The sequence below is a fragment of the Sebastes umbrosus genome, chromosome 9 (assembly GCF_015220745.1).
Source record: "Sebastes umbrosus isolate fSebUmb1 chromosome 9, fSebUmb1.pri, whole genome shotgun sequence".
Classification (NCBI taxonomy): Eukaryota; Metazoa; Chordata; class Actinopteri; order Perciformes; family Sebastidae; genus Sebastes; species Sebastes umbrosus.
This window is the reverse complement of record NC_051277.1, coordinates 2,523,665-2,543,052: the sequence shown is the minus strand read 5'-3', so window position 1 is coordinate 2,543,052 and position 19,388 is coordinate 2,523,665. Positions and strand designations below refer to the sequence as shown.

At 44.8% G+C, this 19,388-nt stretch overlaps 1 protein-coding gene and 1 long non-coding RNA gene across 3 annotated transcripts in view; one reads left to right on the top strand and one right to left on the bottom strand.

The window, feature by feature from the left end:
- Positions 1 to 19,388, top strand: part of abca1b (ATP-binding cassette, sub-family A (ABC1), member 1B) — a 36,795-nt gene that overhangs the window by 12,179 nt on the left and 5,228 nt on the right. For both annotated transcript variants that reach the window (XM_037779529.1, XM_037779528.1), the window contains 32 exons: positions 2,086 to 2,175; positions 3,795 to 4,035; positions 4,150 to 4,289; positions 4,372 to 4,488; positions 4,647 to 4,832; positions 6,060 to 6,265; positions 6,770 to 6,946; positions 7,882 to 8,104; positions 8,877 to 9,098; positions 9,200 to 9,404; positions 10,382 to 10,495; positions 11,285 to 11,459; positions 11,563 to 11,694; positions 11,788 to 12,065; positions 12,144 to 12,364; positions 12,534 to 12,609; positions 12,691 to 12,941; positions 13,631 to 13,682; positions 13,787 to 13,909; positions 14,113 to 14,261; positions 14,469 to 14,593; positions 14,845 to 14,943; positions 15,345 to 15,534; positions 15,746 to 15,840; positions 15,962 to 15,994; positions 16,088 to 16,193; positions 16,678 to 16,752; positions 16,967 to 17,136; positions 17,596 to 17,773; positions 18,074 to 18,189; positions 18,774 to 18,918; positions 19,126 to 19,249. In XM_037779529.1, the coding sequence (XP_037635457.1) occupies positions 2,086 to 2,175; positions 3,795 to 4,035; positions 4,150 to 4,289; positions 4,372 to 4,488; positions 4,647 to 4,832; positions 6,060 to 6,265; positions 6,770 to 6,946; positions 7,882 to 8,104; positions 8,877 to 9,098; positions 9,200 to 9,404; positions 10,382 to 10,495; positions 11,285 to 11,459; positions 11,563 to 11,694; positions 11,788 to 12,065; positions 12,144 to 12,364; positions 12,534 to 12,609; positions 12,691 to 12,941; positions 13,631 to 13,682; positions 13,787 to 13,909; positions 14,113 to 14,261; positions 14,469 to 14,593; positions 14,845 to 14,943; positions 15,345 to 15,534; positions 15,746 to 15,840; positions 15,962 to 15,994; positions 16,088 to 16,193; positions 16,678 to 16,752; positions 16,967 to 17,136; positions 17,596 to 17,773; positions 18,074 to 18,189; positions 18,774 to 18,918; positions 19,126 to 19,249 (4,834 nt within the window). The remainder of the gene's footprint in view (positions 1 to 2,085; positions 2,176 to 3,794; positions 4,036 to 4,149; positions 4,290 to 4,371; positions 4,489 to 4,646; positions 4,833 to 6,059; positions 6,266 to 6,769; positions 6,947 to 7,881; positions 8,105 to 8,876; positions 9,099 to 9,199; positions 9,405 to 10,381; positions 10,496 to 11,284; positions 11,460 to 11,562; positions 11,695 to 11,787; positions 12,066 to 12,143; positions 12,365 to 12,533; positions 12,610 to 12,690; positions 12,942 to 13,630; positions 13,683 to 13,786; positions 13,910 to 14,112; positions 14,262 to 14,468; positions 14,594 to 14,844; positions 14,944 to 15,344; positions 15,535 to 15,745; positions 15,841 to 15,961; positions 15,995 to 16,087; positions 16,194 to 16,677; positions 16,753 to 16,966; positions 17,137 to 17,595; positions 17,774 to 18,073; positions 18,190 to 18,773; positions 18,919 to 19,125; positions 19,250 to 19,388) is intronic.
- On the bottom strand, positions 5,410 to 6,088 carry LOC119494073. The gene is made up of 3 exons (XR_005208102.1): positions 6,002 to 6,088; positions 5,799 to 5,885; positions 5,410 to 5,625 (listed from the first exon to the last, which is right to left on the bottom strand). It is a non-coding gene; the product is annotated as an uncharacterized LOC119494073 (long non-coding RNA).

Below are 19,388 nucleotides of genomic sequence, written 5' to 3'. Positions count from 1 at the left end.
ATCCCAAATCCTTCGCCATCATCTGGTCTGTCAACTCTGACTCCTGCTACTACTAGATACTTAGACTATAAACTGTGTTACCTTCATCACAATGATCACATGTTTTGCGGCTCCAGACAGATTTTTTTCTTCTTTTTTTTGCCTAAAATGTCTCTTTTGATAGTAAAGGTTGCTGACTCGTGGTCTAGTGTTAAAAAAGTTAACAAAAATCACAATAAATCTTAATATCGAATCACAATACTTAAAAATCACAATAGATATCGAATCAGCACCCAAGTATCATGATAGTATCTCATATTCAGCCGATGTTACACGATGTTCATACACACACTGATTACATTATTCAACCACCTGTACATATACACACACTGAATACACACCAAACACACCTTTATTGTGTGTGTGTTGTGTGTTAGGAGGCGGGTCTCGGCCTGTTTCTCCACCCCCTCAGTTATTCAGTGTGTGTTTGGTGTGTATTCAGTGTGTATTGTGAGTTGTGTTGGGAGGCGTGTCTCGGCCTGTCTCTCCACCCTCTCACTTCTTCATGTAGCCTGGAGTCTTGTTTGTTTGCAGCCGTCAGCGCGGCGTCGTGTCTTTTGTGTTCAGAAAATCTACGAGCTGTTGACTGACGGTGTGAAACCGACTGAACTCCACGTTTCCACGGCAACACGGAGAGAAATCCTTAAAATGCTTCAGTCAGAGACGCTGAGAGAAAACAATCCTCAAGTTTCTAGTTTCAGTAAAGTTAACAGCTGATGACACTTTAACACATTAACTCTACTTGTGGTTTTCAGGTTGTAGCGGCTCAGTGTTAAAGCTAGAGTGAAGATACTGGTATCATCTGAAACTATAAAACCTGATGAATCCATCGGTACCAACCATGTCATACTAGCTGGTAGTGAAGGAGGTTGAGGCTCAGCTGAGCCTCTAATTAATGGCTGAAGACTTTCACAAGATGGTTCAACCAGACAGACAGAGACACATGAAGAACTAAAGCTGTCACAGTTAACATGTTAACCCAAATTTGTTTTAACGCCACTAATTTCTTTAACGCAACTTGTGATTTTGAATTAACCTATTACCTATTAGGAATCCGTCTGTACAAAATCCATCAGTACCAACTACGTCATACTAGCTGATCATGAAGGAGGTTAAATAACGCTCCAAACTTACACTCGATTTTGGTGAGGAAAAACTGTCATGTCCATTTTCAAAAGTCAGAAAATTGTATGAAATTTTTTTTTAAATTGTCAGAAAAAAGTCTGAAAAATGTCCAAAAAATATCCCAAAAAGTCATAAAACTGTCCAGAAAAAAAGTCAGAAAAAAGTTTTAAAAAGTCAGAAAATTGTCCAAAAAATGGTGAAAAAAAAGTCAGAAAAATGTTTTAAAATGGCCGAAAAAAGTCAGAAAAATGTCCAAAAAAGTTTTAAAAATGTCAGAAAAAAAGTCAGAAAAATGTTTTAAAATGTCTGAAAAATGTCCAAAAAAAAAAGTCTGAAAAATGTCCAAAAAAGTTTTAAAAGTGTCAGAAAAATGTCCCAAAAAAGACAGTCTGAAAAATACTAGCTGGTCGTGAAGGAGGTTAAATAACGCTCCAAACTTGCGCTAAATTTAGGCGAGGAAAAACTGTCTTGTCCATTTTCAAAGGAGTCCCTTGACCTCTGACCTCCAGATCAGTGAATGTAAATGGGTTCTATGGGTACCCACGAGTCTCCCCTTTACAGACATGCCCACTTTATGATAATCACATGCAGTTTGGGGCAAGTCATAGTCAAGTCAGCACACTGACACACTGACAGCTGTTGTTGCCTGTTGGGCTGCAGTTTGCCATGTTATGATTTGAGCATATTGTTTTATGCTAAATGCAGTACCTGTGAGGGTTTCTGGATCAATATCTGTCATTGTTCTGTATTGTTAATTTATTTAATAATGTACACACAGAACTGAGATCAGCTGTAACCACGTTAACATCATCAGGGACAAACATTTAATATAATAAAATACTGTTAAATATCTAAAATGGAAATAAAGCATCTTTTCTGACCTGAAGCTGTAAACTGAAGATGTCTCTTTGTGTCTCTCAGAGGGACGTGGCGTCCGACCCCGAGGCTGTCAAACTGGTTGCCAGGGCGACCAACAACCTCCTGGACAGTCTGGGTTCACTGGCAGTGGAGGTAAGAATCACACCTGGTCACCTGACCCCTCTGAGGACACCGTGTCCTCCAGTAGAGTCCTCCAGCCCACCCCAGCAGCAGACTGGGTTTACTGGGTTCACTTGGCAGGTCTCGGTGTCTCCGAGAGTCTTTGTGTCCAGATAAAAGAGACCAATGATCTGCAGCTGAACAAAGACTCTCAGCAGGGTTTCACTTCACAGTCCCAACAAACAACAAACACTCAGCGTCCCCTGCTCGCTGTCCTGCACGCCGTCCCCTGCTCGCCGTCTCGCTTGCTGTCCCGCTCATCGTCCACGCTCAGCGTCTCGCTCGCCGTCCCGCACTCAAGCGTTGTAAGCGGTGTTGTTTTTGTAAGCCGGTACCTCCCAGAATGCTTTTCTTTAGTCACAGATAACAGAAGTATATTTAATCTGGCTGAGAGACGACCAGGATATTTTATATTTTAACGTTCGTCAGTCAAAGATTCTCGTGGTTTTCAGACAGTCGTCGTCATCATCATCATCATCATCTGTAGAAATGGGGTGAAGGTTGTGAACTCTGCTGAAGTCATCAGATTTAAAACAGGAAGTAACGACAGACTGTCAGCAGATGTTTGTTTCTGTTTATTTCTTCACTTTGAGTTTGTTTCTGTTCTCGTAAACTTTAAACTGGAACATCGACGTGAGCTCACAGCTGTAAACAGCTGACCGGCGTGTAAACACAATAATAACTTTGCTTATTACACGGGTCTGTTGAATACTCGATTCTGATTGGTCAAGGCGTTCTATGGTCTGTTATTTCTTTAATAAGCAGGATAATGTACAGCTGGTGGGTCATTATTGTGAAAAATTCAGACATTTTTCAGACTTTTTTTCTGCCTAATTTTCGTTTTTTTACGACAATTTTTGGCCATTTTCTGACTCTTTTTCAAACATTTTTCAAACTTTTTTTGGACGATTTTCAGACCTTTTTTCCGACAATTTTTCAACTTTTTCCAAGCATTTTTTGGACTTTTCTTCTGCCTTTTTCTGATATATTTTGGACATTTCTTCTGAGATTTTTTGGGATATTTTACTGACATTTCTACTTACTTTTTTCCTCCTTTTTGTGACTTTTTTTCGGACATTTTTTTCATTTCATTTTTGGACATTTTCTGGACAATATTCGGACAATTTTCTGACTTTTTATTGAACATTTTGCAGACAATTTTTTGAACCTGTCAGGTTTATTTCACAATAATGACCTGCTAGCTGTACATTACACATCGCCCTGTCGGGGTTTATTTCACAATAATGACCTGCTAGCTGTACATTACACATCGCCCTGTCGGGGTTTATTTCACAATAATGACCTGCTAGCTGTACATTACACATCGCCCTGTCGGGGTTTATTTCACAATAATGACCTGCTAGCGGTACATTACACATCGCCCTGTCGGGGTTTATTTCACAATAATGACCTGCCAACTGTATATTACACATCGCCCTGTCGGGGTTTATTTCACAATAATGACCTGCTAGCGGTACATTACACATCGCCCTGTTGGGTTTATTTCACAATAATGGCCTGCTAGCTGTACATTACGTGTCACATATTTCCACTTCTTTGCTTTCGTGACACTCGATGTGTTTTCTGTGCAGCTGGCCGGTATGAAGAGCTGGATCGACCTGAGGAACGAGATCATCTTCCTGACGCAGAACGCCACGTCATCGCCCAGCACAATGTACCAGGCCGTCTCCAGGATCGTGTGCGGCCACCCTGAAGGCGGTGGCCTGCAGATCAAATCCCTCAACTGGTACGAGGACAGCAACTACAAGGCTCTGTTCGGCAACCAAAACAGCAGCGAGGACGAGTCCACGGGGCTCTATGACAACTCCTCCAGTGAGTCCTCGGGGGGGGGGGGGGGGGGGGGGGGGGTGTTCTGGTGGTATACTGGTGGTGTACTGGTGGTGTACTGGTGACCAGTACAGACCTCTAAATGTGTGTGTTTTGCAGCTCCGTTCTGTAACAGCCTGGTGAAGAACATGGACTCTAACCCCATGTCCAGGATGATCTGGCAGGCCCTGAAGCCTCTGCTGCTGGGGAAGATCCTCTACACCCCCCACACCCCTGCCACCCAGAGGGTCATCCACGAGGTATGACGTCACTTCCTGTCTCGTCACTTCCTGCAGGTGGAGCAGTGCGTCTCACCTGTTTCTGTGTCTGTGGTGCGTTCAGGTGAACCGGACCTTCCAGGAGCTCGGTGTGTTCAGGGACCTGGGCGGGATGTGGGAGGAGATGAGACCCAAAGTCTGGAGCTTCATGGAGAATAGCGAGCAGATGGACGTGATCAGAGTAAACAGGCTCCGCCCACCACCTCACCTGTCATCATATTGATTATCATGATTGATTAGTGCTCGTATACATATATGTTTTATATATATATATATATATATATATATATATATATATATATATATATTATATAATAAAATCCTGATGTGTCGTTTAGGACTCTGCTGAAGAACAACGTCACCGCTAGCTTCTTCCACGCTCAGCTGAGCAGCACCGACTGGACCGTCGCCGACATCTCTAACTTCCTGTCCAAGCGGCCAGAGACTGCGGGCGGCGCCGTCACCTGGAGGGAGGTGTTCAACGAGACCGACCACGCCATCATGAGTATTTCCCACTTCATGGAGGTCAGTGCTAACTAGAGTTTCTCGAACCGGTTTGATGTTAACCACAACACCGGCCCAGACTGGACCGGACCGGACCGGTATACCCAGTTTCACCACTAGGTGTCGCACTAACGTTAATGACGTTGTCATGTTATTTATTACTGATGCAATACAAGCTGGATTTAGCGCCGTGACGCCGTCGGCGCCCGTTGCTGATGTCGTTATAGAACGTGTCAGCCGGCTGGAGTAATATCAAACCGGTGTAAACTGGTACACCGGACCAAACCGGTAAAACCGTAAGTCGACACAACCGATTTCGACCTCACTGATTCTGTGGGGACCGTCTCTACCTCGCTCTCTCCGTGGGGACCATCTCTACCTCGCTGTCTCCGTGGGGACCGTCTCTAACTCGCTGACTCTGTGGGGACCGTCTCTAACTCGCTGACTCTGTGGGTACCGTCTCTACCTCGCTGTCTCTGTGGGGACCGTCTCTAACTCGCTGACTCTGTGGGTACCGTCTCTACCTCGCTGTCTCTGTGGGGACCGTCTCTACCTCGCTGACTCTGTGGGGACCATCTCTACCTCGCTGTCTCCGTGGGGACCGTCTCTAACTCGCTGACTCTGTGGGGACCGTCTCTACCTCGCTGACTCTGTGGGTACCGTCTCTACCTCGCTGTCTCTGTGGGGACCGTCTCTAACTCGCTGACTCTGTGGGGACCGTCTCTACCTCGCTGTCTCTGTGGGGACCGTCTCTACCTCGCTGACTCTGTGGGGACCGTCTCTACCTCGCTGTCTCTGTGGGGACCGTCTCTACCTCGCTGTCTCTGTGGGGACCGTCTCTAATTGCTGACTCTGTGGGGACCGTCTTTACCTCGCTGTCTCTGTGGGGACCGTCTCTACCTCGCTGTCTCTGTGGGGACCGTCTTTACCTCGCTGACTCTGTGGGGACCGTCTCTACCTCGTTGACTCTGTGGGGACCGTTTCTACCTCGCTGACTCTGTGGGGACCGTCTCTAACTCGCTGTCTCTGTGGGGACCGGCTCTATCTCGCTGTCTCTGTGGGGACCGTCTCTACCTCGCTGTCTCTGTGGGGACCGGCTCTAACTCGCTGGCTCTGTGGGGACCGGCTCTATCTTGCTGTCTCTGTGGGGACCGTCTCTACCTCACTGACTCTGTGGGGACCGTCTCTACCTCACTGACTCTGTGGGGACCGTTCACACCTGACCTGACCTCTCTCTGTGTGTTTTAGTGTGTGAATCTGGACAAACTGGAGCCCGTCTCCACCGAGGAGGGACTGGTCAACCAGTCCATGGTGCTGCTGGAGGACAGGAAGTTCTGGGCGGGAATCGTGTTCCCGGACGTCGACCCCAACGCCACTGAGCTGCCGGCCAAACTCAACTACAAGATCCGCATGGACATCGACAACGTGGAGAGGACCAATAAGATTAAAGACGCGTAAGGACACACACACACACACACACACACACACACACACACAGAGAGATGAAAGTGTTCCTGTTGCTGAACGACCTCAGTGACCCTGAAATCACTGTCAGAAGAATTTCCATCAGGATTAACGACATTAATGTGATCATTTTTTCACCTTAAAACAACACGGAGACGCCCGACAGCTGTGTTTGTTTACAGTCATCATGGGGACTCAGCTCCCCTGTAAGCACTAACAGGTCCAAACAACTTCAACCATTTTAGAGTTAAAGGAACCGTTCAACATTTAGGTGAACCCTCCACCTGTCTGTATGCTAAATGAAGCTACAGCTGGTTAGCTTAGCATAAATACTTAAAATGGGGATACAGCTAGCATATGTTAGCTTAGCATAAATAGTGAAAACAGGGGGAAATAGCTAGCTTAGCTTAACATAAATAGTAAGGTTTATTTTTTTAAACCACTTTAATCATCAGCAGCTCTTCGACTAACCTGTTGTCTGTCCTCGTCTTCAGCTACTGGGACCCAGGTCCACGTGCCGACCCCTTTGAGGACATGCGGTACATCTGGGGCGGGTTCTCGTACCTGCAGGACGTTATCGAGCACGGCATCATCAGAGCGATGACGGGCACCAAGGAGAAGACCGGCGTCTACATCCAGCAGATGCCGTATCCGTGCTACGTAGACGACATGTACGAATGTTCACAGCTGGTCGTCTCACCACTCTGTCTCCTAACATGTCCTCTCCGTCCTAACCTGTCCTCATCATCCTAACATGTTTTAACATCTCCAGCATGTCTTTACCTGTCTTAACATGTCCTCTCCGTCCTAACCTGTCCTCATCATCCTAACCTGTCCTAAACTGTCCTCTCCGTCCTAACATGTCCTAACCTGTCCTCCCTGCCCTAACATGTCCTAACCTTTCCTCTCTGTTCTCACATGTCCTAACATGTCCTAACATGTCCTCCTCATCCTAACATGTTTTAACATCTCCAGCATGTCTTTACCTATCTTAACATGTCCTCTCCATCCTAACCTGTCCTAACCTGTCCTCCCCGTCCTAACACGTCCTAACCCTTCCTCTCCGTTCTCACATGTCCTAACATGTCCTAACATGTCCTCCTCATCCTAACATGTCTTAACATCTCCAGCATGTCTTTACCTGTCTTAACATGTCCTAACATGTCCTAACATGTCTTAACATGTCTTAACATGTCTTAACCTGTCTTAACCTGTCCTAACCTGTCTTAACATGTCTTAACATGTCTTAACATGTCTTAACATGTCTTAACATGTCTTAACATGTCTTAACATGTCTTAACATGTCTTAACATGTCTTAACATGTCCTAACCTGTCCTAACCAGTCTTAACCAGTCTTAACCAGTCTTAACCAGTCTTAACCAGTCTTAACCAGTCTTAACCTGTCCTAACATGTCCTAACATGTCCTCCTCATCCTAACATGTCTTAACATCTCCAGCATGTCTTTACCTGTCTTAACATGTCTTAACCTGTCTTAACCTGTCCTAACCTGTCCTAACCTGTCCTAACATGTCCTAACCTGTCTTAACCAGTCTTAACCTGTCCTAACATGTCCCAACCTGTCCTCCCCGTCCCTACCGTCTCAGCTTCCTGCGGGTGATGAGCCGCTCCATGCCTCTCTTCATGACCTTGGCGTGGATGTACTCGGTGGCGATCATCCTGAAGAGCGTGGTGTACGAGAAGGAGGCGCGGCTGAAGGAGACCATGAGGATTATGGGATTGAACAACGGCATCTTGTGGTTCAGCTGGTTCATCAGCAGCCTGATTCCTCTGCTGGTCAGCGCCGGCCTGCTAACGCTGCTGCTCAAGGTCAGACGAGGACGTTTGATTTTTCTCTTTTACTGTAAATGTTGGTTTTAACTTTTCTAACTGGTCGGTTATTTGTGTTCTTATTCTCCGCTGCCATCTCACTGGGATTATCTTCACTAAATAAAGTTACATAAAGGTGACCACAGAACCCTCAATAATAATGAAATATTATTTACATCTGTCCGAAGCAGAGCTGCAACATTTAGTTGATTTAGTCGAAGTACAATTTAGATAATCGATGAATTATTCAAATTATTGTTCTTGTTATTTGTTGCCGTTTAAATCAAACAGGATTTTAGAGTGTTTGATGACATCAGACATTTATAACGGTTATTTTTCACTGTTTTCTGACATTATATAGACCAAAAAATTAATAAATTAATCAATAAAATAATCAGCAGATCAATTGATAATTATTATAATAATAATGAGTTGCAGCTGTAGTCCAAAGATTGAAATATACTTGAATAATATCTGCTGCAGATTCTGTATTCTGTGTTTGCTAATAGATATTTATTGCTATTTATTTTTATTTATTGCTATTTATTTATGTTTATTACTATTTATTTACATGTATTGCCATTTATTGCTATTTATTTATATTCATTGCTATTTATTTATATTTATTGCTATTTATTGCTATTTATTTATTGCTATTTATTGCTATAAAAGGTTAATATGGATCCAGAGAAACAGATGTCACATATTTTAAACGTAAATATCAGTTTCTTGCATTTACCTTTGAGCTGGTTTCTGTTGTCTATGTGAACAGAAGGGAAACCTGCTGCCCTACAGCGACCCCGGCGTGGTCTTCCTCTTCTTTGGCTCCTTCGCCGTGGTGACCATCATGCAGTGCTTCCTCCTCAGCACGGCGTTCGCCCGCGCCAACCTGGCCGCCGCCTGCGGAGGGATCATCTACTTCACCCTCTACCTGCCCTACGTGCTCTGCGTGGCCTGGCAGGACTACATCGGCTTCGGAGCCAAAGTCTTCGCTGTGAGAACGCCGCCGCCGCGCTTCGGATGTGTTTGTTGTCATGACGATGTGTTGTCATTGGACAGAGTGATGAGTCACGTGTCCTCCTCCCTACTCCGCAGAGCATCCTGTCCCCCGTGGCGTTCGGGTTCGGCTGCGAGTACTTCGCCCTGTTCGAGGAGCAGGGAGTCGGCATCCAGTGGACCAACCTGGTGTCGAGTCCTCTGGAGGAGGACGACTTCAGCCTCCGCACTGCCATCGTCATGATGTACTTCGACTCTTTCCTGTACGGCGTCCTCACCTGGTACATCGAGGCCGTGTTTCCAGGTCAGAGCTTCATTACAACGTGGAACATGTAAACACTTAAAAACACAGGATGTTCTCAGCTGCTGGATATGGAGGACACAACCTGCCAAATCAAAAATCAATAAATAAATAAATAAATATGTCATTAAATGCAGCAAAAATAATATTAAAAATAAATATAGCCATTAATTAATTGATTAAATGTGACAGAAATTTATATTTCTGTTTTAATTTGCGTCATTTTTAATTTAAGTCATTATTTATCGATCTTTGTATTAATTCCCTTGTTTGTTTAATTTTCCCATTTATTTATTTCTGTATTGATTTGTATTCATTTTTAATTGTATTTATTTTTGCATTTATTTATTGATTTTTGTATTGATTTTTCTTAATGAGGCAGAAATGTATAAAAAAATGTAAAAAGAATTCAGAAAAAATACAAAGGGAATTTCGTGCAGAAATAAGTACATTTTAATAAATAAATATAAAATAATTGCAAAAAATAAAATAAATAAATCATAAATGCAAAAACAAATAAATACTTTTAGAAAATAATCAAAATAAATAAATTTAGAAAATAATCAAAATAAATAAATATATAAATAAGGGGAAATTAAACAGATGAGTAAATAAATAAGAATTAATATAAATATAAATAAAGAAGCAAATTAAAACAGAAATATCAATTTATGTCACAGTTTATGAATTAATTAATGGCTCCATTTATTTTTAATAGTATATTTGCTGCATTTAATGACATATTTATTTATTTTTGATTTTAGCTGAAGACTAAATTATTAAAGAAAATTATGCAAGAAAATTATGCATATTAATGTGAACTCTTCATGTAATGTTAATGTTGACTCTTAACTTTCTTCTTAACTTTAACATCCACAGTTTTATTATAATGTGCTCAGTAGAAGAAGAATGTGTCTCTGGTCTCTGATTCAGATTATAAAGTAATATAATATAATATAATATAAACTGCTGTGTCTCAGGTCAGTACGGGATCCCTCGGCCGTGGTTCTTCCCCTTCACCAAGTCCTACTGGTTCGGAGACCAAGACGCCAAATCCAACACAACCCCTCTGAGACGGAAAGGAAACCCAGAAGGTGAGACCCTCCTCACACCTACAGACCCAATTCTCACCTACAGACCCAACTCTCACCTACAGACCCACCTCTCACCTACAGACCCACCTCTCACCTACAGACCCACCTCTCACCTGTAGACCCTCCTCACACCTACAGACCCACCTCTCACCTGTAGACCCTCCTCACACCTACAGACCCACCTCTCACCTACAGACCCACCTCTCACCTACAGACCCACCTCACACCTACAGACCCACCTCTCACCTGTAGACCCTCCTCACACCTACAGACCCACCTCTCACCTACAGACCCACCTCTCACCTACAGACCCACCTCTCACCTACAGACCCACCTCACACCTACAGACCCACCTCACACCTACAGACCCACCTCGCACCTACAGACCCTCCTCACACCTACAGACCCACCTCACACCTACAGACCCACCTCACACCTACAGACCCACCTCACACCTACAGACCCACCTCGCACCTACAGACCCACCTCACACCTACAGACCCTCCTCACACCTACAGACCCACCTCTCAACTATAGACCCACCTCTCACCTACAGACCCACCTCTCATCTACAGACTCACCTCTCACCTACAGACCCACCTCACACCTACAGACCCACCTCTCATCTACAGACTCACCTCTCACCTACAGACCCACCTCACACCTACAGACCCTCCTCACACCTATAGACTCACCTCTCACCTACAGACCCTCCTCACACCTATAGTCCCACCTCCTATAGTAATCTACAGGACTTTTCATGTGAAAGAGACTTCCTGTTTTGTGCAGCTGTGTGTATAGAGGAGGAGCCGGCTCACCTGGAGCCCGGCGTCTACATCGAGAACCTGGTGAAGGTTTACCGCCACGGGAAGAAGCTGGCGGTGGACGGACTGACGCTCGGCTTCTACGAGGGACAAATCACCTCCTTCCTGGGACACAACGGAGCCGGGAAAACCACCACCATGTGAGTACCAGACCACAGGAACTAGTACCGGTACTGGTGCATGTACATTTACCGGTCCAGGATCCGATCCATTATGTTGGTCTACATGTTCTGGTCCCTGCAGGTCCATCCTGACGGGTCTGTTCCCGCCGACCTCCGGTACCGCCTACATCCTGGGCCGAGACATCCGGACCGAGCTGAGCGCCATCAGACAGAGTCTGGGAGTCTGTCCTCAACACAACGTCCTCTTCAGCATGTGAGTCCTCCACCATGATGCTGGACTGTCTTTAGTCCTCGTTAGCGGTTTGTTGTTTAATGACCTCATCCGTGTGGCGGCGCCCCCCCACAGGCTGACGGTGGAGGAGCACATCTGGTTCTACGGCCGGCTCAAAGGCCTGTCGGAGGAGCAGGTCAAAGGTGAGATCGAGCAGATCCTGCAGGACACGGGCCTGCCACACAAACGGACCTCCAGGGCCAGCGAGCTGTCCGGCGGCATGCAGAGGAAGCTGTCTGTGGCTCTGGCCTTCGTCGGGGGGTCAAAGGTCGTGATCCTGGACGAGCCCACGGCCGGCGTCGACCCCTTCGCCCGCCGAGGGATCTGGGACCTGCTGCTGAAGTACCGGCCGGGTGAGCGGTCCTGATGGGTCGTTACTGGTTCAGTATTTCACCGGCCGGGCAATGTTTTAACTCCCTGTCTCCCATCAGGTCGGACCATCATCCTGTCCACGCACCACATGGACGAGGCGGACATCCTGGGGGACCGGATCGCCATCATCTCCCACGGGAAGCTGTGCTGCGTGGGCTCGTCTCTGTACCTGAAGAACCAGCTGGGGACAGGCTACTACCTGACCCTGGTCAAGAAAGAACCAGAACCGTCCCTCAGCTCCTGCAGGAACTCCTCCAGCACCGTGTCCTTCACCAAGAAGGTGTAGTAGTATTACCTCTGATGGTGTACTGTGTGTAGTTATAGTACTTCTGACATTGTACTTTGTGTTTCAGGAGGAGGAGTGTAGTAGTAGTACTTCTTATGTTGTACTATGTTTCAGGAAGAGGAGTGTAGTAGTAGTACTTCTTATGTTGTACTATGTGTTTCAGGAGGAGGAGTGTGCGTCGGTCAGCAGCAGTGACGCCGGACTCGGCAGCGACCATGAGAGCGAGGTGGCGACCATCGGTGAGATCTCGTTTCCTGCGGAGCGTTTGATTTGTCCACCTTCAGGTCTGTCTCAACCGTGTCTCCTGTCTCCGTCCTCAGAGAACGGCCCCGCGGCGTCCATCTGCAACGTCCCCTTCGTGCCCGCCGACGTGTCCCTGGTCTCGGGCCTGATCCTTTGTCACGTCCCCGCCGCCCGCCTGGTGGAGGACTTGGGACACGAGTTGACCTACGTCCTGCCGTACAGCGCCGCCAAGGACGGAGCCTTCGTGAAGCTCTTCAAAGACCTGGACCTGAAGCTGGCCGACCTCGGCATCTCCAGCTACGGTGTCTCCGACACCACGCTGGAGGAGGTAACGCCGTTGATTTAGTCTGTTTCCTGTCTTAGTTCATCCTCAAACATTATAAAACCAACAGACACTCTTAAAGGGAACATTAGTATAGTTACTGTTAACTAAGTAGCCGTGTAATAAGCAGGATAATGTACAGCTAGTGGGTCATTGTTGTGAAATAAACCCCGACGCATCGCCGGATTCACAACAATGACCCACTAGCTGAACATTATCCCGTTTATTACACGGCTACTTACTGAAGAATTCAATAATTTGACACAAAAACGGTCCTCCAGAGTCCGACATCAGAACTGCGCCCATAGCAACGGTCTGTTATACATAGCAACGGTCTGTTATACATAGCAACGGTCTATTATAAAGAAATAACAGACCGTGGAATGCTGGGATTAACCAATCAGAATCGAGTATTCAACAACGCCGGGTAATTAAAAATGTTTATTTTTCTTTTCAACACATCAACACAAACACAGAATACACAAGAACTAAATCCAAGATGCATGATGGGAAATATCATAGTATACGTGTGTGTGTGTGTGTGTGTATTTATATTATATATATTCTATAAGAGGAAACACTCAGTCCCACAACAGTCGACAGAAATGCAACAAATAAACAACTGGAGAGAAAGAAGGAAAATAAATAATAATACAAACAAATTAAATGATTTTGAATGTTTTGTGTTTTTGTAGATTTTCCTGAAAGTGGCCGAAGATAACGGAGTCGACACTGAAGTGCCCTCAGGTGAGGAGTGACCTCTGACCTCTGAACGTGATGTCCAAATAAGAGTCTGAAATCCAGTCAATACAGCTGTGTGTGTGTGTGTGTGTGTGTGTGTTCGTGTTCAGATGGTACACTTCCTGTCCAGCGGCGGCGGAGGACTCACGCCTTCGGTGGAGGAGACCATCAGAGCTGTCTGAGACCGCTGACGGAGGACGACAACGACTGCAACGAGTCTGACGGAGATCCTGGTACACAATATGTTTTATTTACATTTTATTTATGTTTAATGTGTTTTATTCTTCCTGGACCAGTATGCTACCATTAGCCTGGTCTCTAGAGAGACCAGGCTAATGGTAGCATACTGGTCAGTGCTCATGCACTCGTGACCTGTGTAACATCATGTGACCTCTGTGACACCATGTGACCTGTGTGGCGTCATGTGACCTGTCAGAGTGCCGGGAGACGGACTGGTTGAGGTGTGCTGCAGGTAAAGGCTCGTACCAGGTGACCGGTTGGGGTCTGAAGAGGCAGCAGTTCGTCGCTCTGATTTGGAAACGCTTCCTGTACGCTCGCCGCTCCAGGAAGGGCTTCTTCGCTCAGGTACGCTGACACCTGTTCAGATATAAAGAACATATATGTTTATATCATTACGTATGAATATATTTTTATTATACTATTGTATTATTATTTTTATTTATATATCTATATTTTATAGATCTGTGTCTCCTGTAATTACTCCTATAAATATAAATGAATCTTATAATAATAATAATAATAATAATATAATAATTATAATAACTCCTTCAGATCGTCCTCCCCGCTGTCTTCGTCTGCATCGCTCTGGTCTTCAGTCTCATCGTCCCCCCGTTTGGAAAATATCCCAGTCTGGAGCTCCAGCCCTGGATGTATGAGGACCAGGTCACCTTCATCAGGTATAGGATGTCCCACGCTGTCCCACGCTGTCCAACGCTGTCCCACACTGTCCCACGCTGTCCAACGCTGTCCCACACTGTCCCACGCTGTCCCACACTGTCCCACACTGTCCCACGCTATTGCTAAATGAATAACGTGATTATTATACATACATATATATCGTAATAACGTGCTTATTAAGAGCAGAAACACACCTGTAACACTGAACTCAGGTAAACGTTTTGTATCTCGTGTGTTCTTTGTGTGTCAGTGACGACGCTCCCGGAGACGCCAACATGCAGAAGTTATTAAGCGCTCTGTTGAACCCGCCGGGCTTCGGGACACGCTGCATGGACGGACATCCCATCCCGTAAGAGGACAATATATAATAAAATACACCAATCCTGTGTTAGAAACTGTCAGTATCAATAATAATCTATTGATATATAATAATCTATTGATTTATAATAATCTATTGATATTTAATAAATATAATAATCTAATGATTTATAATCTATTGATTAATAATAATCTATTGATATACAATAAATATAATAGTCTATTCATATATCATAATATATTGATTTATACAAATCTATTGATATATAATAAATATAATAATCTTTTTCATTTATAAACTATATTTATTAATTCATTTGGTCTCAAAGTTATGTTTAATGTTTTTAGTTGACATTAAAGATAAACACTGCAATCCTGAATCAATCACACATACAGTATGATTATTGATTATGTCCCTGTCCCCGTCCTCAGAGAGGCTCCGTGTACGATGGGCGATGAGGACTGGTTAATTCCCGACGTCCCTGAAAGCGTCCAGCAGCTCTTCAGCTCCACCAACTGGACCATGGAGGATCCGTCTCCGGCCTGCTTCTGCAGCTGCGACGGGAAGAAGAAGATGCTGCCAGACTGTCCTGCTGGAGCCGGAGGACTGCCCCCCCCTGAGGTCAGACCACGGGAACCAGAACCTGAACCAGAACCAGAACCTGAACCTGAACTTGTGTTGTTGTTCTAACCACATAACACAGATATTTAATTATATATAGAATATTTATTTCATGTTATATCTGCTTATATTCTGATGATTGGTGTTGTTGTTGTTATTGTATTTATATATATATATATATATATATATATATATTGTTGTTGTTTTCCAGATGAAACTGAGCGCCAACGACTCTCTGCAGAACCTGACAGGAAGAAACATCTCTGACTACCTGGTGAAAACATACGCTCAGATCATCGGCAAGAGGTGGGACAATATACTGCCGTATACAGTGTTTAGTGTGATACACAGTAATACACAGTAATACACAGTAATAGAGAGTAAATCGAGTATTACTGTGTGACTAACAGCTTGTGTCTGTTCACAGTCTGAAGAACAAAGTGTGGGTGAATGAATTCAGGTAAGTCTTTTTTAATTCTTTCTGTTCTGCTTTTATTTTGTAAAGTCGTCGTTTCATGTTTGTCACATGATGATCTGGTGTTTCTCTCTGCAGGTACGGAGGCTTCTCATTGGGCGCCAGGAGCACTCATGTCCTCCCACCGGCCAATGAGATCGACGACGCCATTGAACGACTCAGAAAGATCTTTGAGTTACAGAAGGTCAGTTTATTCATGATTAATTAATTAATTTAATTTAATGAATAAACTTCATTAGATGAATGAAGTCTTGAGATGAAGGTCAGTTTATTATAATGAATTAATATAATATAATTAATTTAATTTAATTAAATTAATAAACGTCCTTAAATAAATTTAGTCTTCTGTTGAAGGTCAGTTTATTTATAATTAATTAATCTAATTTAATTTAATTAATAAACGTCCTTAAATAAATTAAGTCTTCTGATGAAGGTCAGCTTATTTAGAATGTATTTATTTAATTTAATTAATAAACTACATTAAATGAATGAAGTCTTCTGATGGTCAGTTTATTATTTTAATTAATTAATTAATGAATTAAATTAAATGAATAAACTTCATTAAATCAATGAAGTCTTGTGATGGTCAGTTTATTTATAATAAATTAATTAATTAAATTAAAATTAAATGAATGAACTGTTGTGATGAATGATGGCGTGTGTTTCAGGGCGCTGCTGCAGATCGATTCCTCGACAGTTTGTCGGGTTTCATCAACGGTTTGGACACAAAGAACAATGTTAAGGTGAGAAACCGCCGGCTGAAGAAGACCCTGTGATCTGGTCAAAAGCTCTGGGAAAAAACAGACTTCCCTTTATTAGAACCAGAAGAAAACACACCTGCATCACATAGAAAGTTCTGATCAATATTAAACGACTCTTACCTCTCTCTCTGATTGATGAGTCATTAATAGGTTGATATCAGGTGAACTGATGAGCTGTGATGTCACCTGTCCTCAGATCTGGTTCAATAATAAAGGCTGGCACAGTATCGGCGCCTTCATCAACGTGATGAATAACGGCATCCTGAGGGCGAACCTACCTGAGGGGAGCGACCCCGAACTGTACGGCATCCGATCCTTCAACCACCCGCTGAACCTCACCAAGGAGCAGCTGTCACAGGTGGCGCTGTGAGTACTCACCTGACAGGAAGTACACCTGACACACCTCACCTGACAGGAAGTACACCTGACACACCTCACCTGACAGGAAGTACACCTGAGACACCTCACCTGACAGGAATTACACCTGACATACACCTCGCCTGACAGGAAGTACACCTGACACACCTCAACTAACAGGAAGTACACCTGACTCACACCTCACCTGACAGGAAGTACACCTGACATACACCTCGCCTGACAGGAAGTACACCTGACTCACACCTCACCTGACAGGAAGTACACCTGACACATCTCACCTGACAGGAAGTACACCTGACAGGAAGTACATCACGGTCCATGACCACCGTCACCGTGGTACCCTGGTTACCATGGTTACCCTGGTTACCGTGGCTTATCTCTGACTGGGGCCAGCTGTCTGAGAAATGCTCTCTCTCCTGTCTAACTCCTCCTTCCGTCTGTCTCCAGGGTAACGACCTCCGTGGACGTCCTGGTGTCCATCTGCGTGATCTTCGCCATGTCCTTCGTCCCGGCCAGCTTCGTGGTCTTCCTCATCCAGGAGCGAGTCAATAAAGCCAAACACATGCAGTTCATCAGCGGCGTGCAGCCGCTGCTCTACTGGGTCGCCAACTTCATCTGGGACATGGTGAGACGCCGCGGACGCCAGCCAAACCCGTTTACACATCGCTAACCAATAACTGATGACATCAGTGGCAGCGTGGTCAGTTTAGTTGAGCTGCCAGGTGGTCTGTCAGGGTTTCTGCAGCTCGCCGTAACGTTAGCGAGCGTCTGGTAGAGAGAGAGAGAGCGTGTGTGATGTCATCAGTAACGTTGTAGCTGTGAACGTAGCAGTGCAGGGTGTGAACAGCTCAGGCTGGTTAAAGTGAAGGTGTTAGCTCTGAAGTTAGTAATCTGTGTTGATGTTGATGTTGTTTTGTCTCTGCAGTGTAACTACGTCGTCCCGGCAACGCTGGTCGTGGTCATTTTCATCTGTTTCCAGCAGAATGCCTACGTGTCGTCCACCAACCTGCCGGCTCTCGCACTGCTGCTGCTGCTCTACGGGTTAGACACGCAGTACTACTACACAGTACTACTACTACACAGTACTACTACTACTACACAGTACTACTACACAGTACTACTACACAGTACTACTACACAGTACTACTACTACTACACAGTACTACTACTACACAGTACTACTACTACTACACAGTACTACTACACAGTACTACTACACAGTACTAGTACTACTACACAGTACTACTACACAGTACTACTACACAGTACTACTACTACTACACAGTACTACTACACAGTACTACTACTACACAGTACTACTACTACTACACAGTACTACTACACAGTACTACTACTACTACACAGTACTAGTACTACTACACAGTACTACTACACAGTACTACTACACAGTACTACTACTACTACACAGTACTAGTACTACTACACAGTACTACTACACAGTACTACACTGAACAGAATAACTCATGTCTTTATAATCTCACCATGAGGTCCCTTTAGTGTCTGTTCTGGAGCTTTTAGTGGCGGTTAAATGTCCTCTCTGTTGTCTCTGTTGTCTCCAGCTGGTCCATCACTAATGTCCTCTCTGTTGTCTCTGTTGTCTCCAGCTGGTCCATCACTCCTCTGATGTATCCGGCCTCCTTCTTCTTTAAGATCCCCAGCACGGCGTACGTCGTCCTCACCAGCGTCAACATCCTCATCGGCATCAATGGCAGCATCTCCACCTTCGTCATGGAGCTGTTCGGAAACAACGTGAGTCCACGCTGTGACACCGCAGAGTTAATCTGGAGATCAGAGTTAGTCTGGAGATCAGAGTTAGTCTGGAGATCAGAGTTAATCTGGAGATCAGAGTTAGAGTTAGTCTGGAGATCAGAGTTAGTCTGGAGATCAGAGTTAGTCTGGAGATCAGAGTTAATCTGGACTGTAGGTTTAATCTGGAGACTAACTTGTTGTTCTCAGGAGATCGGAGGAATCAACGACATCCTGAAGAACGTCCTCCTCATCTTCCCTCACTTCTGTCTCGGTCGAGGACTCATCGACATGGTGAAGAACCAGGCGATGGCCGACGCCCTGGAGAGATTCGGTAACACACACACACACACACACACACACACACACACACACACACAGGCGTTGACTTTAAAGGCGTCCTCTGTCCTCATGTTTGTCTCCTTTAACTCGGGTCACTCAACACAATTGTATTATTTTATTTTGATAAGCTC